General features: G+C 46.6%; 1 protein-coding gene across 1 annotated transcript; it reads right to left on the bottom strand.

Annotated features, from left to right (window-relative positions):
• Positions 1–19110: 19110 nt before the first annotated feature.
• Positions 19111–23770, bottom strand: LOC142490749 (uncharacterized). Its single transcript, XM_075593167.1, has 3 exons — positions 23722–23770; positions 22565–22755; positions 19111–20104 (listed from the first exon to the last, which is right to left on the bottom strand). Exons 1-3 carry the CDS (start codon positions 23768–23770, stop codon positions 19403–19405), a joined length of 942 nt encoding a protein of 313 aa, XP_075449282.1. The 3' UTR covers positions 19111–19402.
• Positions 23771–24786: the final 1016 nt, after the last annotated feature.

Below are 24786 nucleotides of genomic sequence, written 5' to 3'. Positions count from 1 at the left end.
CCCTTCGGGCCCTTCCCTGCCCTTCGCCCCCTCCCTGTCCTTCGCCCCCTCCCTGCCCTTCACCTGCCCTTCGCCCCTCCCTGCCTTTCGCCCCTTTGCCCCCTCCCTGCCCTTCGCTCCTACACGCTTCTGCTTATCCCCAGTTGTGGTCCTGTGCACCAGGTCCTTGCTGTATTCCATCTTACAAACACAGTAGACAATTTGAAACTCATCATTAGGGTGGAGTAAGTTATTTTTCCTGGGGTACAAGAAGGTAACCCAAAGATGAAATTTGAAAGGAGGGTCAACTGGGCAAATGCTCAGTCGTCTAGAGTATGGGATATGTTGAATAGCTTCATGCATGCAGGGATTTTATCCTGCTGATAACTCACAAAACAGCGTAAATATTGCTCCAAAGTCTGGTTAGTATGCTCCAACAGAGGATAATATTAAAATTACAGCTTTATTCTCCAACAGTGTACAAAAGGCTTACCAGAATCGGGACTTGAAACTGATTACCTCAGTCTGAGGTTACCTCATCCAGTTCCACATGCAACCTAAAGACTTCCTTCAGGTATAGATTAGCTGTTTAATTGACCAACAAAGTCTTTTTAGCCTGGTAGAAAATGTGCCATCTTAGTCCAACTGGTACAGGATTAGGATGGTATTAAAGCCTTCAGAGTGCAGGGTTTAACAATAAAAGTCCATAGATATGGATCCCAAAGGTTGTTTGGGGTCTGTTAGTGGTTGTAAGAAGCCACAATATTTTTGTGTGAGGTGTCTTTATTGTGAGCACAGACTTCACACAATTGGACATAATTCTGAACCACGAGGCAGAATTTTGGCCACCAAAATTGATGGGAGAGAAGTTCTTTTTCTTTTTTTATTTCCAGGGTGTGCTGCTGCTAAGAAGTTATAGTAAGATCAAGACCACTAATCAAAGATCCCCAGGCAGAACATGCACCCTTACAAAGTAAACAGCCATGATGCTCCCTGAATGGCACTGACAGGGACTGGCATATAGACAGTGCAGGTAGGTTGTTGGATGTGTCTTTTAGAATTCATGAAGTTTGTAGCCACCAGGAAATACTTTTGTGCATGGTGATGCTTATGGTAGTTTGCTTATAACCCATTCCCTCATGTTCTCTTGAGAGATTATCTGCATTCCCTTTTTGTGCTCCTGCATGATAAATAATAAAAAGTTAAATCTAGTGAAGAACAATGCGCACCTGGAGTTCTGCTGTCGAGCCATATAGGGGTATTCTAGATTTGAGACTGGTGTAAACGGTCACAGAGTGGAGGACCCTTCTATCAAACACAGTCACTCTTCCAACACAGAATTTGAGCAACCAAGAGTTCCTTATCTCCTATGTTTTATTTATTTGAGGTGCAGTAAGTTTAAGGAGTAAAAAAGCCCAAAAATGCAGTTATATCTTGGGGTTTCTGACATTGAATGGTCATTCTTGCATGGATTTCACACACCCCGATCCATGTGGATGCCCTCTAATAATATTACAACTCCAAGAAACTGTACAACGTTGCATTGCAATTCACACTTTTCAAGTTTCGCTCACGGAGCCATGTCAGGACGGTCCGAACATGTCTATGTTCCTTCAGGTTACCAGAGAAAAATAAGAGTGTCATCAGAGTATATGACTACAAACGGCAGTTCCCAAAACACATTGTTCATGAAGGGCTGGAATGTTCCAGGGGCAATGCATAACAATGTACTCAAAATGTCCATACCTGGTATGGAAAGCAGTGTTTCATTCATCCCCTGGGTGTATTCAGACCAGATTATACATCTCTCAAAAGATCCATAAAAGATATATTGTGTCTCAACCTCCTCCAAGATGCATCGGCTCAGATTCTGACAAAGATGTCGTCAATGATCCTGAAAGAGACTCGCTCTATTCTTATTTCCATATCTTTCAACACTCAGTCATTCTCAACATAATTCCAGGAGGCGCTAATTTATCTTTACACAGAGCTTGATAAATGGACCCAGCTCCACTGGCGGGTTCACTCTGGGCAACTCATCTTTGATACGCTCATTGAGGCATCTTCGGAAATGGAATCAAATTAGACATGCAACATTAGTCTGTAGAAGGCTGGGGTATGCTGAGGCAGCCAGAGTTGTCAAATTACAAAATTGTTTCTGATGCATGTTATCTTAAGCTTGTAGGGTTTGAATGGCACCTATTACATCAACAGTGCCCTTTCTTGCTCCAGCAGAATTCATGCTTTGGTCAGATCAATATGTGCAGCACTGGAACACAGAGACAATCTCAATAGCTGGAGCCAATAGATCCGGGCCAAGCACAGAGCAAACCTGGAGAGATATTAGGAACCTGGACCTAATGAGTGTTCAGAACTGGAACAGGGTGAGCAGAGTCAAAGTAGAGGTCAGGATCGCAATAGCAGGAGTCAACAGGACTGGGCTGAGTTCAGAACATTGCAGAAGCGAGTCAGGCTGTGCAACACAGACCAGGGCAGATAACGTGCAGGATTATCAGAAGCTGGCAAGTGAGGTACCACAGGATAAGGCTTAAGCAAAGTCAGGAACATAGCTAAGGTTCAAGCAAGATCAAGGTCAGGACAAGCCATGGTTAGGAACAGGAACATAGCAGGTCAGGATACCATGAAAAATCCTCAGGATGGAACAGGCTGGAAGGCAAGGTGATCCAGCCAACAATAAAATCCAGGATACAGATAGGATACATACATGGACGCCAGAATTCTTAATATGGGAAGGCAGCCAACAAGGGCGTTGGGAAACAAACCAGAGTTCAGGTAGGCAGAAGGCAGGGATGGCAGGAACAGCAATGCACAACAGTAACAGGAAAGAAAACGAATTCACGTGGTCAGGGCGGGATGAAGACAAGAACATAATCAAAGCAAGCAGAGGTCAGGGCATGCTGCTAGTCAGAGAGAGCTGAAAGCCAGAGAGATCAGGAACAGAGCGTCAGCAAGGCTGGAACAAGATGGCTGAATAGCATTGTGTGGAAACTAGGAAACGCCTTTTAAAGGAAGCTATGGGGTGTGTCCAAAGGTCTGACTGCAGGTGCAGCAACAGCAGGCAGTTCAGTTAGCTATGTGCTTCTGAGCTCTATAGGGAAGACAGCAGCTGATTTAACTTGCAGCTACAGCTGCTATGTTTGATTGTTGCAGTTCAAAGTTTCGATTCTGACAAGAGACGAGCTTTGTAACACAGGTCTAGATTTGGGCAAATGACAAACAGGAACACCAGGCAATCAGGAAGAGCACAGTACTGAAGGAGGTGGCAGGAGTGAGGTCAGAAACGGCTGTGGTCAAGTCAGGAGTGAGGTCAGAGCAAGCTTGACCCAGGGTTTGCTGCAGATAGGAGCAAGGTCAGACCAGGCTGTAGACAGGAGCAAGTGAGGGACACACCAGGTCAGGCTACACAGAAGAATCTCAGTACAGAGAAAGACTGGAACAAGATTAATCTGGCAAGTGGGAAACAGCCACCCTTAAAAGGAAGTCAAGGGGTGTGTCCAAGAGGCTGATTGCAAACAGGTGCAGCAGTATCAAGCTGGTCAGATAAACCTGTATCGCTGAGAAGCACACACAGAAGCGGTGGTACTGTCCTGTAGCTGATTTGACTCACTGCTTGAGCTGCTGAGTTTAAGTACTGATGTCGTTGGTTCTAAGCTGCAGAAGGAGCGGCTCAGTGAGTAACGACAATGGCTGGCACTGAGTTTGAAGCAGGTGGAACCTGGTTCAATTCCTGGTGTCGGCTCCTTGTGACCTTGGGCAAGTCACTTTATCTCCCTTTGCCTCAGGCATCAAAAACATAGATTGTACGCTCCCTGGGGCAGGGTCGGTGTCTGCAAAATGTCTCTGTAAAGCTCTACATAAAACTTGCAGCGCTATACAAGAACTAACTATTATTATTATTATTATTTAATCCCTCAGGTCCTGACATTAGCCCAATAATGCAATGTGCTGCTTGATATGTTGCAAAACAATATAGGAAGCTTCTGGTGAGCCAATTTTCACTGATTTGAAATATATAAAACGTGTTAATTTTAGTATCCTGTGTCTGACACCGATTTCTTATGCGGGGATGCTAATAGATCAGACAGATTCAATTGACTCAGAAATATGAATCTGTACACTATGCATTATGTAAAAATGCTAACTTGTATTATCTCATTACAATATTGCAGCTTGTAACTATTCTGTTAATTGCCCTTATAGGAACCCCCTCCCCCTGCAAATTGCAGGCTAAAGTTGATTACAGTGCACTTTCATACACTAAAGCAAAGGAACACAGCATGGAATTTACTCTCATAGTGTTTATTTAATGTCACTGCTCATTTGCACCGCTTGACAAATATTCTCACTATATGTTGAAAAGTGGATCTGGGCTTAGAGCAGTACTATGATCATAACAATCTTCAAAGTACTAGAATACTCTATAGCCCCCCTGCCTGCTCCCCCCTTACCTTTGTTCCTGTGTCAAATGACGCCGTGGGGTCATGTAATGTCATGTCACGTGATCTCGTGGCATCAGTGGCGACAGGTGTCAAATGACGCCGCAGGTAATTTGACGTCACATCACATGACACAGCGGTGTAATTTGACACCACGTTGCCGTGGTGACGCGTCGCCCGAAGCCAAGGTAAGTGAGTTACAGAGCCCTCGTGCGCTCACCGGCATTTCATTTAAATGCTTTGTGGAAGAGCACTGGGCCTCTGTAACAGCCGCACCCCCCCAAAAAAATCTTGCGCCCCTGCTCTATGGTATATACGATCCTATAACAACTGTATTCTCTTCTATACTCCGCAGCTCTCTGCTTATATTACAGATCTCACATATACAGTATTCTGCCTTCATCTTGCAAACATCTTACTCTCCACAGCAACAATCTATGCTATTCGTGTTGAAACTCCTTAAATCTATAATACATTCTCTCGCTATCAGTTTTCTCCAGAGATCTAAGTGTCTTAAAATAAGTAGTGGTACTGCTGCTCATATATGAAGGACCTACTTTTATAAAGCACTGGGGCTATGCTCTCCGAGTTGCATTTTACAGAGACGTACATCATATATCTATGTTTTGAAATAGAGGAGAGGTTTTCTAGATTAAATCTAATTTTCTTCTTTTTTTTTAAAATATAACTGTACAGTTAATTGTTTAAATAAAAAAGCAATGGTCGTGTAGGAGATTTGAGCAGAGGTTGAAACAGGAGACTTATTTCAGGGGAAAAATAATATAGGCTTTCTATTAGCCAAAGTTTTAACAACATAAAATGCAGCTTATGTTCAGCGTACAAAGAGCAACAGAAAGAAACAGGCCAAGCTCATCTCTGAAGCACTGGCAATCACAGTGGTTACCCTATCGGTTGGAGGGCTAAGCCCCATACCAACAAAATGCACTTAACTCAGTTAAAGCCATGTCTAGCTTCGGGCCCCCGGTTTCTTCCTAGCTGGCATAGGGGTGAAAAGTCCACATACAGCGTGGTCCCTCTACAGCGGTCCGGGGTGTTTACCTTCCTAGATCAGAGTCTCTAGCCCAGAGAGCTGTAGGCTTTTTAAACGAGCCAGAGGAGTGGAGGAACAGATACTCCCCGGTTAACGTGGGATTGAGTCTTCCTTTTTTCTCTTTGACTTCCAGTCAGTCAAGTCCTCCAAATTTCCCTTAATCCCTTCATCATCCAACTGGGCTGCATCATAATTGCTACTCCTTTGTCCTTCTCATGATATGTAAAGTCAAGGGGTTAATGCCTGTTGGCAGCTTTTCTTCTGCGAGGCTCAAAGGAATTTATTCTCCTGTATCAAGGTTTTTTATCATTACATTTCACTAAATTTCCACATCAGTGAACTCTCTTCCAGAGTTAGATCAAGGTCTCTGCTGTCCTATCCATTCACCTGCTATGGAAGACAGCTGTCCGTCTGGTGATTTTCCATTCTCCTGAGCAGTCTCCACTTTATCTCCACTTGTAGCACTAGCTAGATTGAGGGAAGGATATGAATCTCAGTTCATTCTCTCTGTTAGGCTAAGGCCCCCGCTCCCTAAATCAGCGCGCCTGCACGGCAGACAGGCGGGGCGCTGACAGACACAGACCGCGATATGCGGTCTGTAGGGAGCCGGGAGCTGGAGCAGGAGGGGGGCGGGAGTGGGAGGGAGGGGGGCGAGATCTGATCGTGGTGCCATCCACCCCCCCACACACATATACACACACACATATACACATACACACATACACACACACATTCATATATACACACTCACACAATTTAACCCGCAGCTCCTTCCCTTCTCCCCGCCCAAGGCGTCTCCCATCTAGCTCCTTCCCTCCCCTCCTCCCCATTGGCTGACTCGCGTACCACGTGACGCGTCAGTGCCGAAAATCACTAGGATCTTGCAGCATCGGCCGGCTGACGCGTCACATTACGTAGTCAGCCTTGCCGAAGGAGGCAGCGGGGGCAGGGACCATTCGGGCAAGGGTCTGGTGGTCCGCGGCCGCGCGCCCCGCCGGCCGCAGCGGGTTCGCAGCCTTATGGGGTTTGGAGGTACAGTAAAAGCACTCCAGCTAGCAAAACAGTCATTGGTATATTCCAAGCTTGAAGATTTCAGAGTCTCGAAATCTAAGTAATTTTCCTTCTTCCGCAGTGGGGATGCTGGTCACGCTGGGAGTGGCAGGGAACATTTATTGGAGCTGGGAGACTTGTCAGGACAGATTTTTTTTAGCGCTTGCTACTGTATCTGGCTAAAAATAAAGGACAGATAGAACATAGAACACAGACAGGGCCCAGTGTTACATCCAATGACACAAATACACAGTAAAGTACCTATATAAATATATATATCTCTAAAATAAAAACATTTGGTCATTTAGTTTGATTCTTTGGCCAAAGCATCTGAAGCTGGCACACCAAACGCCAATGTAGACCAAGTCTGTGCAAGTACTAACACTAATCAAAATTCTTAATAACCTGTATAATACCAGGAAGAAAACTTTATAATAAAGCTGCTGTGATTAGCTGCATAGTTCTTAGTTTGATTGAAGCTCTTATTTACCTGTATAATACCAGGAAAAGCAATCTGAATTAGATTTGTCGCAACCAAACTGCATGCAAGGACCTGCGTGTGTGGAGGGTGAAATGGAGAGATTTTTAACCATTTAGAAGCAAAGTGGGATGGGGTGAACTTAGAACCTGGGAAGGAGGAGCCACCCTCCCAATCAGCTGTGACCAGCTGGACAAGATTACAGAGCAGAGAAAAACAGTAAGCTCCTATTAAATCCCCAAAGTAGCTACAACATATATATATATATGTATACAAGTGTCAAAGCGGAGAGCTACTGGGCATGGCAATATATACTTAAAATAAAGGACAGAACATAGAACACAGACAGAGCCCAGTGCTACATCCAACATTCTTCCTGGTATTATACAGGTTATTAAGAATTTTGATTAGTGTTAGGACTTGCACAGACTTGGTCTACCTTGGCGTTTTGTGTGCAAGCTTAAGGTGCTTTGGCCAAAGAATCCAACTAAATGACCAAATGTTTTTATTATATATATATACATACTTTACTGTGTATTTGTGTCATTGGATGTAGCACTGGGCTCTGTCTGTGTTCTATTTTCTGTCCTTTATTTTAAGTATATATTGCCATGCCCAGTAGCACTCCGCTTTGACACTTGTATATATATATATATTTATAGAGGTATGAGTACCGTGTTAGCCGAGCTTCAATAATCAAAAAATAAATAGATGATACCGTTCTGTGGCAAACGAAATGCTTTTATTATATTATATATATATATATACACACAATGGTTGACAAATCACCCAAAAATCTACTTGCCAAACCAAAAAATCTATATATATAATGTTGTGGCTACTTTGGGGGTTTAATAGGAGCTTACTGGTTTTCTCTGTTCTGTAATCTTGTCCAGCTGGTCACAGCTGATTGGGAGGGTGGCTCCACCTTCCCAGGTTCTAAGCTCACCCCATCCCACTTTGCTTCTAAATGGTTAAGGATCACTCCATTTCACCCTCCACACACGCAGGTCCTTGCATGCAGTTTGGTTGTGAAAAATGTAATTCAGATTGCTTTTCCTGGTATTATACAGGTAAATAAGAGCTTCAATCAAACTAAGAACTATGCAGCTAATCACAACAGCTTTATTATAAAGTTTTCTTCCTGGTATTATACAGGTTATTAAGAATTTTGATTAGTGTTAGGACTTGCACAGACTTGGTCTACATTGGCGTTTGGTGTGCAGGCTTAAGATGCTTTGGCCAAAGAATCAAACTAAATGACCAAATGTTTTTATTTTAGATATATATGTACTTTACTGTGCATTTGTGTCATTGGATGTAGAACTGGGCTCGTTCTATGTTCTATGTTCTGTCCTTTATTTTAAGTATATATTTCCATGCCCAGTAGCACTCCACTTTGACACTTGTATGCATATATATATGTTGTGGCTACTTTGGGGGTTTAATAGGAGCTTACTGGTTTTCTCTGTACTGTATCTGGCTCAACACTTTGCTTCCAGGGGGAGGGGTTAAGCAGGTGGTAATTGATCTATAGCAGCGGGATCGGATGTGGCTGTTCCATTGGAAACATCGTCTACTTGGCACCTTTGATTTCTTCATGGTTTCCCTTAGAACAAAGTCTTTTCTCAACGTGATTTCCACTCCTACCAGAAATTTAGTTTTTTGCCTTTGGGGCATTAATCTTACTCTTCAGGAGATGAAGTACAGAGGCTTGCTACCTCTTTATCAGTTTGTTACCACAATGTGTCTCTGTGGTTCTAGAGAACACCAGTGACAACGTCCTTGTAGCTTGTGCACGTAAACAGTGTCACTTCAATTACTCGCTTTAGTTCTTCAAACCACTGCTTTTTCATGATGTTCTTAGCTTCATCAACCCTGCGGCAGACTTTTCGCTCAAGCTCATCTTTCCATTTCAGCAATACTTCTGCCCACTTGACAACGAGTTCTTCCATCGTGCGATCTCTTCTTCCCTGTCACTTGCGTGACCATCTGCACCTTGTTCAGCATTCGCTTGTTCAGTACTCTCCAGCACCCCAACCTTGGTGGAGTTCTCATCAAATACCCAGAAAGGGGTTTAGAACGGCGTTCCCACAAATATCAGTGCACATGTAAATAAAACTATATTGAGGTAAAAATTATATAATACTATCCAAGTGATGAGAAAATGTGTAACAAGTTCATCAAAAATATGTGTCCAGGTGATCATATCAAAAGCTCAAAATCTCAGGTGGGAACTTGTTTCCAAGACGTTCCCTTCAAAGCATGTATTCTCCAAGGTCCAGAGGGAGCACAGTTCTCATCAACTCTGACTGCACTCCATTGCATCTTTCTTTGGCAGTCAGAAGACTTATAGTCTTGGACATCCCTTTCTCGATGTATGTATGCATGTCTTTATTTATATAGCGTCATTAATGTACATAGCACTTCACAGTAGTAATACACACGACAACTATATAAATAAGAAATAATACAAATAACAGATCATGGCAATTCAGTGCAATTCAGTGCTTCAGACATAAAAGTAACATTTAGGAAAAGGAGTCCCTGCTCCGAAGAGCTTACAATCTAATTGGTAGGTAGGAAGAACATACAGAGACAGCAGGAGGGCATTCTGGTAAGTGCGTCTGCAAGCGGCCAAGCTTTATGTATCAGGTGTATAGTATTAGCCACGGAGCTACTCATATGCTTTTTTAAGCAGGTACATTAATTTATTCAGCCAGTCCGCTTTTCCAATGTGTGGGGAAGTTCCCAGTGATGTCTGGCAGGGTCTCTCTACTACAGTAGCACCGTCTTGAAGCTCCTTCAGTACCAGGGCACCACGACCTACAGCTTCCTTATCCATCACGGGCTTGTCCGCAAAAAGTACGACCCCCATATCAGTAAAATGATCACTTGTGTCTGGTTCAGGATCCATCATTTCCACTACGTCAATCTTGGTGGAGTTCTCCACACACCTAACCATTACCGGTGGCCTCCCTTTTTTTGCAGTTGGCAAACCTCTAGTCTTGTGCCCTTTTTCCTTGCAAAGACGGCTGGACAAACAGTTAGAAGAAAATGAGGATTGGTGAGCCTGCTACCCCACGAAAAAATGGCGGAACTCACCAAATATTGAAAGTTTGATTACAGCAAAAGCGCAAACTCGGTGCAAAACACGTGGGAGGAGATTTTTGTCTTTTTCTGTACATTGTTTTGTATTTTTTTAGTATGTAATCAATAACCTTTTATATTTTTTTCTATATCTGGTGAGTTCTGCCATTTTTTCATGGGGTAGCAGTCCCACCCAGTCTCGTTTTCTTCTATTTGGTTCTATCATGATTGGAGCGACGCACACGGGTGTTACGGATCCGTCTGCAGCGCCTGATTATTGAGCGCATGGCCAGTTGAGGGAGAGGCGGTGAATTACAGGCAGCATAAGCGGCTCCACACCGATCGTATACTGGAGGCACCGGCTAAGACCATCATTCCCAGTTGCGACATGGAAGTAACATATTTGACCCTTATGAACTAATCTGGGTGGGTCCTCTACATTACACTAATACTGTACGTGTCCTCTTCTCTCCCTTCAAACTATTTGGCCAATTCAGATAGTGGATATATCTCATATTTGTCCCACTCACCATTACCCCTTTATAAAGATATTTAAGAGACTTTTCACTATATTGCTGGACAAACAGTGTTGCCTCTTTATGGGGGCGATTAAAGATATAGTTCGGTCTCCTTTTTATCTTAAACTGAATCTCTATAGTGGCTGCTTTCATAGTGAGGAATCTGGCTCAGGCCACGTGGGCATGGCAACATGACTGGATTTGTGTTGCACTTCTCAGCGGGTCTTTTTTTGTGGAAAGCCGATTGTAGCACTGAGACGGCATTGCGGCTGCGCTTATAGCAACACACAGCTTGCTTGGTTATGATGTAAGACCTATATCTGTAGATTGGAAGAAATGCTGGGGCTCGAAAGTATTCAAACGAAAAAAGAGACTAATGAGGTTGTCTTATGAACAAGAATTGTGTATATTGATTTGAATATAAGGACCCGATCAAGCCCATAGAATCATGTAGGGAGTGTTAGTGTGGGGGTGTCCATTAGGGAGTTAAGTAACAAGATAGCGCTTACCTGGTCTCACTCTGAATCAAAGTATGCAGCATCCAGGAAAAATTAATGGCGTCCAGTTCTCTTATAAATCCATATGGAACCTGGTATAAACCCCCTGAGTAATCACTGTACTCCTCTCTGAATGGATTGGGTAGATCACTGCTGCTGCACGGATTGGGATGTACCTCAAATACTCCTTCCAATCAGGGCATGATCGCGGTCCCACGGTGTGCTGTCCACGAAGGCCGAGTAGAACACAAATAGAAAAACTGCGATGCCCCACTGATCCGAAGAAGGAGGATGCCTTGAAATATAAAAAAAAGTTTTATTGGATCAAGTGCAAATAGACTGACATGTTTTGCGCATAGTGCACTTTATCGAGGTCCCTATAGACCTATATCTGGACTGAATCAGTTTTTTTTTTTAATATTCACATTTTTACCAATTTTTGTATTTACTTTTTTTCAATTTTTCAAAACTGGTTCCAATTCACTAAAACACAAACAGTTGACTGTGTTACTATGAATTGTCATCAAAAATAGAGGCTGCTAATATCAGTCGAGGTTGGTCGCCATGATCTGAAATGTAAGAGAAGTTTGTGAGCAAGACAAACAAATATTTATTAATAGATACAGAAACCATGTGCTCCTCTCAAATTGACTTGCAATTTATTAGTGAATTTTTAAATTTTAACCCTTTGTCTTATAACAGAGTTATTTAGTTGCATCTATTGATGGAAAAAATATTTAAGCTTACTAACCCCATCAAGGTAAACTCCATTTAAGCAGCTACCTATACTAAATGATTAATACTTCTTATTGCCCTATGGACTAAACATGAAACAAAGATGTTTAGTCCATAGGACAATAATAAATAATAAACATTTAGTATATAGGTACCTGCTTAAATGTTGTTTACCTTGATGGGGTTAGTAAGCGTAAATCATTTTTTGATCAATAGATGCAACTAAATAACTCTGTTATAAGACTTAGGATCAAAATATAAAAGTTCACTAAGAAATTGCAAGTCAATTTAGAAGGAGTGCAGGGTTTCTGTATTTGTTTTCCATACTTGTATGTCATTCTGTTTATGTAATTCATGTCACTCTGACTGACTGGGTCTTAATCCCAGAAGAAGAATGAAGGATGCGAAACTGTGCTGAAGCAGGGATGTCCTGTCAATAACATTGGAACTACAGAGAAGAGGAATTCTCTGAACTCTCGCACGGTCCAGAGGGAATTACCTGGAGCAACTAAACAGAAACAGATAAGAGATAAACACTATATTGATGTGCAGAGACTGTGTATATTGTTTAGAGATAAAAGTACATGGTTTTAGCCGACAAGCAGCTTAGATGCCGACTACCGCTAGAGAGGGCTGCAGCTACTGTGTAGTTAGACTCCTATGAGGGAGTAGGTGTTATTTTTATGATTTGTTTTCACTTAAAGGGACGGTGGGTGGGCCTGTTAGTGTATAATTCAACCCTGTAAATAAACCATGTGTAGAGAAATACAATGTTTCCGTCCTTAATCTGAGACTAAAAGATACTGCGACGTGATGCAGACATCAATATATATTGTGGCAAACTTGTCCCTTTATGTATCGCTGCCGTTTGCCCAGGCTCTTCCTGACACAGTCTCTAGGGTTTGTTTTGAATAAAAGGGGGACAAACACATTTATAAACACAAAGGGCAATTAGCCCTCAACCTTCAGCGGTTTATTCTTCCATTAGTGACACTACACATTTTTAAACACCGTCACTTTAAGAACAAAATAAACTCTTTAAAATAACATCTACTCCTGTCAGGAATCTAACTCACATGCATATCCCTATCTGCAATATTGGCTGGCTGAGCCAGTTACCAACTTAAAAATAACACACAGATAGAATAACATTGATTCCTTAACTGTGAGATGGGGACAGCGTCCCATTAGATACACAGATGCTGCAGTATGTGAAGGGGGTGTCCTCCCTGAACTGGATGCAGAGGAGCTGCGATACCCCCATCCTCCAGGCTCTAGGTGAGAGGGTGAAAAAGCAACCCTCTCTGCTCTAAATACCTGTTCTAGTGATTAGGAGAGCAGGTGAGGGAAAAACCAGAACCACTAATCTCTGGCCTGGAGTTTCTATCCCACAGTCTCAGCAACTGTGAAACTGTGGAATGGATCACTTCCATACTAAGTCTGCATTTTCTTCTATAAATTAGACAGAAAGCTGCCCATTATCCTGCGACTATGCCACACACACACACACTATATATATATATATATATATATATATATACTAGCTGATATACCCGGCATTGCCCGGGCGTGGAAGGGCAGGGGGCATGGAGTGGAAGGGCGGGGGGGGGCAAGGGGAGTGGAAGGCCGGGGGGGGCAAGGGGAGTGGAAGGCCTGGGGGGCAAGGGGAGTGGAAGGACGGGGGGGCAAGGGGAGTGGAAGGGCGGGGGGGGCAAGGGCAGAGAGGGAGGGGGGGCAAGGGCAGAGAGGGAGGGGGGGCAAAGGGCAGGGACGGAGGGGAGGGCAAAGGGCAGGGAGGGAAGGGGGGGCAAAGGGCAGGGAGGGAGGGGGGAGCAAAGGGCATGGAGGGAGGGGGGGGCAAAGGGCAGGGAGGGAGGGGGGCAAAGGGCAGGGAGAGAGCGAGTATGGGCAAAGGGCAGGGAGGGGGGGCAAGGGGCAGGGAGGTAGGGGGGCAAAGGGCAGGGAGGGAGGGGGGGAAAAGGGGAGGGAGGGAGGGAGGTGGGGCAAAGGGCAGGGAGGGAGGGAGAGGGGCAAAGGGGAGGGAGGGGGGCAAAGGGGAGGGAGGGAGGGGGGACAAAGGCCAGGGAGGGAGGGGGGGCAAAGGGCAGGGATGGAGGGGGGGCAAAGGGCAGGGAGGGAAGGGGGCAAAGGGCAGGGAGGGGGGCAAAGGGCAGGGAGGGAGGGGGAGGCAAAGGGCAGGGAGGGAGGGGGAGGCAAAGGGCAGGGAGGGAGGGGGAGGCAAAGGGCAGGGAGGGAGGGGGGGCAAAGGGCAGGGAGGGAGGGCAAAGGGCAGGGAGGGCAAAGGGCAGGTTGGCAAAGGGCAGGAAGGGCAGGAGGGCAAAGGGCAGGGGGAGGGAGGGCAGGGGGCAAAGGGCAGGGAGTCAGGGAGGTGTTAAATAACCTATTCCCCTGCATATCCTCACCTTGCACACAGCCGCGCTCCTCTTCCTCCGGGTACCGGCCGCGCTCCTCCTCCACCTCGGGCTCCTCAGCGGCGAGGCTGAGACGCTCCGGTGAGGAGGTGCTGTGCCTTTCACGGGAGAGACGGAGAGAGCCGGAGGAGCGCTCTCGGGGATGGGGAGCTGGGGGAGCGGTCTATGTAAGGGGAGAGCCGCAGAGAGCGTGCTCTGTGTGGGGGGTGGAGGGGATTTGGAGTGGGAGCGGTGTGTGTGAGGGAGAGCACCGGGGGGAGGGAGTGGTGTGAATGAGGGAGAGCGCCGGGGGGAGGGAGTGGTGTGTGAGGGAGAGGGCCGGGGAAGGGAGCGGTGTGTGTGAGGGAGAGCTCCGGGGGGAGGGAGTGGTGTGTGAGGGAGAGCGCCGGGTGAGGGAGAGCGCCGGGGAAGGGAGTGGTGTGTGTGAAGGAGAGCGCCGGGGAAGGGAGTGGTGTGTGTGACGGAGAGTGCTGGGGAAGGGAGTGGTGTGTGTGAGGGAGAGCGCCGGGTGAGGGAGAGCGCCGGGTGAGGGAGACCATGAGGGAGAGCGCTGGGTGAAGGAGAGCGCCGGGTGAGGGAGAGCGTGAGGGAGAGCGCTGGGTGAAGGAGAGCGCCGGATGAGGGAAAGCGTGATGGAGAGCGCCGGGTGAAGGAGAGCGCCAGGTGAAGGAGAGCGCCGGGTGAGGGAGAGCGTGAGGGAGAGCGTTGGGTGAGGGAGAGCGCCGGGTGAGGGAGAGCGCCGGGTGAAGGAGAGCGCCGGGTGAGGGAGAGCGCCGTGGAGAGGTGAGAGTCGGGAGGGCGAGAGAGTCGGGAGGGCGAGAGAGTCGAGAGGGCGAGAGAGTCGGGAGGGCGAGAGCGGCCTGTGGGAGGTGAGAGCAGTAGAGAGTGTGCTCTGGGGGGCCAATGAGAGCCGTGGGGGGGTGGGACACAGGGGGGGGCAGACACACCGGCCAATGAGAGCCGTGGGAGGGCGGGCGGACTGACGGACCAATCAAATGGTCTCCAGACACTCTCAAACAAGATTTTCGATTATATATATATATATATATATATATATATATATATATCTGTCGAGAGAGAGAGAGAGAGAGAGAGAGAGAGAGAGAGATATTACCAGATTGGAGTCCAGCAATTAGGAGACAGCACACCAGGAGTATATTTCACACTGAAATATACTCCTGGTGTGCTGTCTCTTAATTGCTGGACTCCAATCTGGTAATATCATCTCTATTATTGTCTATGGGATTAGCATCTGGATATTTTGGATACTTGAGTGCTGGTTGTTGCAATTTATTATATATATTAATTCCCCATTGGTTGGTTTGTTATGAAAACGGAGACTGGCAACGGAGACTGGCAATTAAGACTTTGAGTTTGACTGATATATTGACCCAAAAGATTGTATTTGACATAGAATTGGGTATATTTTTTACTGGGGATGAAGCCGGTTGCTAGCTTGCTGATTCAACCACTGTGCAGACCGCCCATAAACTACCGGAGTCTTGCCAGCTTGTGACTACTCGATTGCCTAGGGGAATATCCGCTCATGCGACAGGATATCGTCATACCTGATGGCACATCTGTGTTCTACGGAGGATCAGGAGGACGCCAGCCACTGCAGCCTCGGCAACGAGTGTGACCACTCTGAGACCACCACCCAGAGGACGAAAACTTCAGTGAAGGTAACATCGCTCAGGTGGTTACATCGGCTCCCCCTCTCCAACCTCCAGGACCCAACGAGGACAACGGAGGAGTATTGGAACTCCCCAAATCGGGCTCAATAGCATCTGCTTTCCACATCAGGCAATTACCCCGTTTTTATTAATTTGTTTGCTTTGATGCTTTTCACTATAAAGAATTTCTATGTTTGCTACAACTGTGCCCCTTTCTTTCTTTTTGAGGTCACTGCTAGGATTTCCCCTGTATTCCCTGTGTGTAGTGAATATAGCTCTGTTGGTGATAGTGTGTTGTGTCTGCTGGCTTGAGACAGAATAAATATACTTTTATCTGCTCTCTTTGTCCTGCCTGGTGCTTGAACGCTGTTAAGTCCTGGTCTCCCGTGACACTAACATCCGATCTGTAAGGCAGGGAAAGATATTGTAACCAAGGAGATTATATCGCAAGACAATCAAATATGCCAGTAAAGTACAAACAAGTCACACAGAGCATAGAGACCGCAGTACATAAGCAACCAGAAAGTCAAAATGTGTCCAAAATGTTTGATATTGTTACGCCGGTGCTGCCTGCAGATCAGACCCGTCCCCTGTGCCGAAGAGGGAAGTAGGGATACACGCACCCACAGCAAAGGGAGCGAGTCCGGAGTGTGGTGTTTAGCGTTGCCAGGCCAGATATAAGTAACGTAGACAATACTTGCCGGTACCGGGTATAGGAGAAGAATAGTGATTGCCTTGCCGAGGTCAGGGAGCGGAGAGATGAGGAAGGTTGAAATCCAAGCCATGATCGTGGGATGCCAGAGAATACGTTGTCCAAGGAGAGCCGAAGTCGAGAGCCAAAGGGGGTAGTCGTACGAGCCGTGTCAAAACCTGGAGTCACAGAGAGTACACCAAACACATCCATACAGAGACTATGTCGAGCGATGAGTGAGGGCTCAGAGATGCTAGATAAGGCTGGGCTGACCAATCAGGGATGGAGGCAGGTCAGGAGGACTGCAGGGAGCTTCTCTTGATAGGTGTGGCTGATACAACCCAGGTGAGCACTGGTAGCACTCTAATTACACTCGTGCGGTGTACGGGGGCGGATCCTCATAGCAGAGGTGGAAGTAGAAGAGTGGATGCTGGGCGTGCGCTCTGTAAGCTGCGTGTGCACGCGACCAGCGTTGGAGGACACACGTGTGCATGCGGGACGGAGAACCCGCGCCTGCCACTGAGAAGGAGGAGGAGCGGTGGAGCCGCCGAGGGGAGGGGCCCTGCAGTGACGGAGGAGCTGACAGCCCGTGAAGGCAGGTAAGCGGAGGTTGCGCTGCGCGCCCTGAGTCTCCCTGAGGGTAGTCTGTGTGTTGCGCGGACAGCGCTGAGAAATCAGATTCCTAACAGATATGCCCTTACTGCAGCCACAGATAGTGTGGGATCCTAATTAGATCCTTCACAGCATTTTGTAAATCCAAACAATGAGCTGTTAGATCCCGTATGTAACGTTGCTGACTGGAACCAGGATACGGACCCGCAGGGCAGAGACAGGGAGTGATACACCGACCTTGGCCTGGGATCTGAGGCCTGGGATCTGAGTCCTGGGATGCAGGGGTAGTCAGGTCCGGTTCTGGGGTTGGGGCAGGCGGCAGGCAAGGATAGTCAGGTCCAAGCAGGAATCAAAACACAGGCAAGGCAAACACAGGATCAAAGGCAGGAACAAGGTACTGGGCACTTTGCACGAACAAAGACAGGGAGCAACTGACTATTCTTTTATTTTATTTTTTATAGAATTTTGTATTTTAATTTTATGTTGAAAACATAAAATGTAAACGTATCAGATAAAATATCTTATAATGTACAGCTATTAATATTTGTGTGAGTAGTCATAAAACTTCATAAAATATACAAATTAATGCAACACATTCTTAATTAAGGAATTGTCAATTTCAATGATAGCTCAGATCAGTCATTTGGTCTTAAATTGGCCTGGTTGCATCTTTATTAAATCTATTTTAGTGTATATGGTTAATTTAGTTGGCAAGTTCTAGATGATGCAATATACCAGCTAAATTTAAACAGTTTTTTTTTTTTAATACACATATTGGATATACCATATACTACATAAGAAAACATATGATGAGAAGACCTGCTCTTATAGCCCGCAAACATTTTCAGGCTGAACCAGTGGATGAGTACATGAACAGCTAGATAAGAGCAGTGCATATTTGTATGCACTAAGGAATCATCAAATATAAAATTGTAATTGAAATATTATTGCATGGCAACACACAATACATGTTGTTTGATTCCTCTAGCTTGCATCATTAACCAACATACCCAATATAAAATAATAACTGCTAGATTATTTGTTCAGCTATACTGTACACATAATCGGCTTAACATGAAAGCAGCAATGCCATGTATTCTACAATTTTCATTATCTGGCCCTATGTAGCTCTACAGAAAGATATTTTTTTTTTACCAATTACGTACTTACAAGAGGTCACAGGTAGTCCTACAAAAATTGTGATGTGCTGCATGCAGTAAATATGAGCAAGGGTGGGATAACTATATCCTTTTAGTAAGCACTGCATTCAAATTACTATAGTTAAAGTGTCCTCTTACTAAGAAGAATGTGTAAATAGAAGGGATAAGCTCTTAAGTTACGTAGTAATAAGATGACCTACTCAATATTTCTGCATTGTATCCTTTCCTTTAAAACCTTCTCTCAAATGTAGTTTTCTACATGCTATTGATCAGTTTACCATTTCGAATAAAGTACTACAATGCACAGGTAATAGCAGTCTTAGGACCTTATATGTTTCAAAGCAGCCAATCACACGTATCAGTCAAAAAAGCCCATTAACTTCAATGGAATAGCTGTTTCGGACAATGTACTTAGGAGCTTTAAAAGTGTATTTGAGAACTGTGTGTAAAATCTGCTCCCAGGTAATCAGTTTACCACTGGCCCGTAGAGTCGGAACACAAAGGCCTCAAAACTCTAAAGGGGAATGTGACCGCTCATCCTATAATATACATTGGATAGTAGGTATAGGCAGGTGCTTTAAAGGGAATAATTGGCATAAATTGTCGGTGTGATCCAAGAGGGATCAAAAAAGGTTTACAAAGGCCTCAGTAATATCTATATTGTAGAGTTGCTGGTACCATACTTTTGCCATTTCAGGAAAGAAGCCCGACGGTGGTTAAAGGCCGCTTATTTGACTCTCACAAACTTAAGCAACATTTAATGTAATATCTTGGTGTACTTTACATTTAATTGCAAGGCTGTGCCCATTCAAGTGATTCAGTGCCACAAAAATTCAACATGAACAAACAGTAACACATTTATAAGACAATACTACAGATCAGATGTGAAGTATGAAGTCCGTAAGTGTTCGGTGTATAAATCTCTTTATCATTTACTTTAGTATGAAATAAAACAGTTTTTTTCTACAGATGAACTCGATCAGAGGGGTGCCCCTTGTAAAGACTGTCTTTGCTCAAAAGCTTGGCGACTTAGGAGCTGCTGCTGAGTCTGAAGAAACTGGACAACGTCTGGACTTCTTAATAATGACAGTCTTTTCTGGTTTAACACTTGTTCCAGCAAACTAGGCCGTGCAGGACGCTCACCAATCGATCCAGTCCTTTGTTTTGTAAGAGAGATTGAACACTCTGGGTTATCCTCCAGTTTGTTGGTGCAGGTCATGGCCTGGTCGTTCTTTTTCTTCTTGTACTTGTCTTTGTACATCTTGTTACGGTGCTTCTTGCACATCCAGGGCTTCCTCTGCTTGGCCACCTGGCTGGTGGCCTCATGGCAGCCTGGGTAGGTGCAGATTTTGGTAACCACTCTGTCGTTGTCGCGCAAGTTATTATCGTCGTCCTCCAGCTCCTCCGGACTTGCAGTGCTGTCCCGCGGGTCTGAGGTATCCAGCAGGTCGCTGCTCTCGTCCTCCTGCTCCGCGGTTATCAGGTTGTAGAAGAGCATCCCGGCATCCGCCTCAGCCTGATACTGGGCATACTGCAGTTCCTGGCGATCTCCTTCTGTTTCGCTCTGCGGCACCAACACCAGCCTCCCGCCGCCGCCATCATCCTCCTCTTCTTCTTCCTCCTCCTCCTCCTCATCGTCTTCTTCGTCGTTGTCCTCATCCCGAGAAGAACCCGCCGGTTCCTGCATTTGGGTTAAAGACCGGCGGTAACCAAGACAACGGAAACCCAGCGGCGCGAGACACAATGCCCGCCAACCTCTTGTTTACTACGAATAGATGAGCGAGCGAGCGCCAGCAACTGCCTATTTAAAGGTCCAGGAGCAGCTGCTGGCACTGGAGGACCAGAGAGAGTCTGACTACCTCTCAGCAGCCATCTTAGGTGGGGCATGATATGACCTGTCCGTCAGCCATCTTGGTATACAGACAGATCCCTTATACCTTTGTTGTGTGCTGGACACTTCATGGTCAATTCTGCCAGGGGGGAGGGGGTTGGGCTGCTCCGGGCCACTCACTCACATCGCCGAGGTTGGCAGGCTGCTCCAGGTCATCCACCAACCAAGGTTAGTAAGTCAGTCAAGGGTCAGTAATTCAGTCACTCACCCAGGTCAGTAAGTCAGTCAGTCACCCAGGTCAGTAAGTCAGTCAGTCACCCACCCAGGTTAGTAATTCACCCACCGACCCAGGTCAGTAAGTCAGTCACCCAAAGGTCAGTCAGTCACACACACACCCAGGTTAGTAAGTCAAGGGTCAGTTAGCCAGTCACCCAGGTCAGTCAGTCACACATACACCCAGGTCAGTAAGTCAGTCACCCAAAGGTCAGTCAGTCACACACACCCAGGTCAGTCATTCACCCACCCACGTCAGTCAGTCATCCACCAACCCAGGTCAGTCACCCATACACACTGTAACACAGTGTCACCCTGTCACGCACACACACAAACAAACTGGGAATTCACAGTTAGTATAAATATAGAAGTGCAAATAGATAAAACGGGAGCACACGCGTTCTAAGTGAAACGTCTTTGCCTTTTGTCACTGAAATTGTGTTTTGATTTTTAATGAAAAACAGCTCCATCACAAATACAATTTCTTTTTTTTTTATAACTTTGATTTTATTGGTTTTTCAATTTAAAACAAGTACAGTAAATACATCCATTGTTACAGTACACATGTAACGGGTATTCCCTGTGAATACAGACGCTACCTGCTGTGTATACCTGTGTGGCTCTCAGGAGCCTAAGCCTCCGCTCGGGGAGCCTGGGGTACATACATATAACACAATCTCGTGGTGCAACGCCTCCACCTGCGATGGCTCCCGCCAGAGGAGGAGTGGTTCCTCGCAGGACAAATATATATATATATCACTCCACACACCGCATGTTAAATAACCAATGACTTTACTGTAGCAATACTTATTCATATATCAACAGTTGTCCCTCTCTAGAGGAGACACTAACTACTACATCTCGCAGGACGCTCCCACCTACACCGGGTGATCCCACCCCGTGTCCAATAACCCCACACAATATGTCCCGCACCCTTAAAGGGAGATATGTGTGACTGCGCAGCCACTAGTCCCTTATGAATATAATATATGTAGGATCGTTGGTGCACTTGGTGATGGTTACCTGCCGAGCACTCCAGTGCCCGGGCCTGCCAAGGAGCTTCACAAAGGATCCGAAGGCTGACGAATACAGGAACTACCGTCCGGGGCGATCCCACCCGGATGGCTGCTGCAGCGGCAGCGGAGGTCTGAGTCCAAACCTCTGGATGGACGCGCAGCGTCCGCTGTGTCCCTAACTGACTCTGGGTAGTAAGGGGCAGGGTCCCTAACCTGGGGCCTGTCCCTACAACACTCAATACTATTGGTGACTCAGGGCTATCTGGGGCCTAGGGGGCTGCTGGCCTAGTGCAGGGAGTCACTGACTCCTGCACCCTACCTCCTTCCCCTAGCTGCTCCTAACGCCGACTAACGTGCTACTAAACCCCGCGAAATGTATCTATCCCTGAGCAGGGAGATACTATAGCCCTATTGGCTCCCTGGGGTCAGGTGGGGCTGCGGAGACTCATGGGACATGTAGTCCCCTCCAAGAGCCCTCTTCTGATTGGTCCGGTTTGCCGCGCTAATCACTGCGCAAGCGCGACCTGTCTGTGGGCCTCCCGGCGCTTGGCTCTCACTGCGCATGCGCAATGCCACTGACAATGGCGGCGCCTCTTCGCCCTGCTTCGGGAGCGCCGGCAGCTCTAACAACGTGATCGCGGCCCTGGCAACCGGCCACATGCGTCCCCGGCAACCCCCGAGCAGGATCCTGACCGCCTCCACTCTTGCATTCGACCGACGGGATCGCCATTGGGCTCGGCGGCACCCGCGATTGCCAGCAATGTGAGGGGGGCTGACAGGCAGGGGGGACCTGGCTACACACATGAGAACCAATATTGAACATGTTCCTTTTAATTTCATTAAGGAAAAAGTAAATGTATCCAGAATAAAAAATAATAATTGGGAAAAGGGGGGAGGGGGAGGGTAAGGGGGGTTGGGGGTGGGTCCGCTCCCTTGACCTAGCTCCGTGCTGCCACTGGGCTTACCCAGGCCTGACTCATGGTTGCCTTCAGTCCTAGTCTAGACTCCTCTTCTGCTGTACCCCCGTGGCTGCTGCCACGTCCTTTGCGACCCTCACTCCGGCCTTACTATCAAACGAGAACACATTTACACCTATTACAGCCAGATTGATGTTTTCTCTACCCCTGGGATGTCTGTCTGGGTCAACCAGGGCGTCCAGACGTTTAGAACATTTTCGCCAGTGTCTTTGACCAAACTTGTCAGTTTTTCCATCTGACAAACAAACCAAATTCTGTTCCTCATCGTGGGAATTGAAGGAGTTCTATTCTGTTTCCATAATGCTGCAATCTCGCACCTCATTGCCGTTGCAAAATGAGCAACTAATTTAAGTTCTGCTTTGGCTAGACCCGACCTTGGTCTATTCAGTAGAAAAGTCCATGGGTCCTGTGGGATAGTGAGGTCCAAAATCCTCTGTAGCCAATGTCTAATTTTCTCCCATACTGGAGTTATCCGGGGACAAGACCACAGCATATGCAACAAATCTGTGCTCTCTCCACACTGTCTTGGACACAATGGGGAGTACCCAGACAAATACAATTTCTGTGACAAAACAGTTACAAAAGACAAAGAAGTTTCACTTAAAATGCGCGTGCTCGGCACACACCCTTTTTTTTTTTATACATGTAAATATATTTATACACTCATACATACATATTATACATTATTTCAAATATATACATATGTAACACAGTTTCTCTCCCCCACCCCCAATCGCAGAGAGGGTGCATGTGAGGGGAACCTATATGTATGTTACCAGGTGTGTGGTGCTTTTACCTGTCAGGTTCACAGGAGGACTGAACCTCCGCCAGTGAGAGCCTGGGGTGTATCCTCTGGAACGATCTTACATAAACAGCGCCTCCACCTGTGTAGGATTTTAGGGGTAGAATGACCCCTAACACAGGACCCACATATATAAACCACATACACCAAAGATATATATAAAACCGGTTTACTATATATGCAACAGAACACAAACATATCACATCACAATATGACATCAACAATAACCTTCAGTGTCACCCTGTAACACTGCTCCTCATGGGTGATAACCCCACACAGTATTCCCAAAGTCCTTGTACCCAAAAGTCCCAAGAGTCCCACAACCCCATCCACGTGTGGAACAGCGCTGCCCACTAAAATGAGGTATATAGGTGGTGCACTTGGTGATTTGGATAGTACCTGCCAGGTGCTCCTTCACCCGGGTACTGCAGAACTGAAGAGGACCCATCTGTGTCCAGTGCCGAAGCCTCAGCGATGGCGTCCTCTTCCTGGGGGATGGTCTCCTTCTGAGCGAGCTCACCGCTCAGACTGTCTCTGTCTCTGCTACTGCAGAGAATGATTCCCTGCTCACTGACCCTTCTTTGTCAGAGCATGCAGCACTGCAGCTGTGTCCCTGACTAAGCTGACTGCTAACAGGGCAAAGTCCCTAACTGTAGGGGCCTTCCGTAAAGCAGCCACAAACAGAAGGGGAGTTGGGCCTAGCTGGGGGCCTAGGGGGTAACCTGGCCTAGTGTAAGAAGCCACTTGCTCCCTACACACTACCTACCCCTACTTTATCCCAGCACCAACTGACTCGCATGGTCTGTGCACAACAATGTACTGTATCTTTCTCCAGCAGGAGAATCTGCAAGCCCTATTGGCTCTCTGGCATCAGGTGGCCTGTCTGCCTCTAAGCATTCTGAGGGCTGTAGTCCTCCTTTGCCCTCTTTAACATTGGGGTTGCGTGCGCGATCTGTGCTGCGCATGCGTGACAATGTCATGGCCGCTGCTACTCTCCAGTGAGCCTGCGCAACTGTGGGCAGTCCCTGCGCTCCTAAAATGGCTGCCACTAGCGTTCCGCGCATGTGCGAGCCTATCTCCCTTACTGTAATGACCGCCGCCTCGCGTCTGCGCATGCGCAAGCCTAACGCCAAACACAAGATGGCCGCCGTGTCGCTTCTGCACATGCACGAGCCTCCGCGCATGCGCGGTCACAATAAAGATGGCGACGCCCTGCCACTAATGTCGCCAGGAGCCCACGGCGACGCACTCGCCCGAGCAGCGGAGCGAGGGTGAGTGAGGGGAAACCGGGGAGCCAGAGGGGACCTGGCTACACATATATAGAGAGAATTTTATCAGCGAAAATGATAACGATAAATAAATGTATGAATATATCTACGGGGCTGGAACTATGGGAAGGTGCTGCAGCCCACTTGGGTTTATACAGATTTACATCATGAAAATATATGCATGTTACTGATTTCG

This window comes from Ascaphus truei, chromosome 3 (genome assembly GCF_040206685.1).
Source record: "Ascaphus truei isolate aAscTru1 chromosome 3, aAscTru1.hap1, whole genome shotgun sequence".
In the NCBI taxonomy this organism is placed as follows: Eukaryota; Metazoa; Chordata; class Amphibia; order Anura; family Ascaphidae; genus Ascaphus; species Ascaphus truei.
This window is presented reverse-complemented; position numbering and strand designations above follow the sequence as displayed.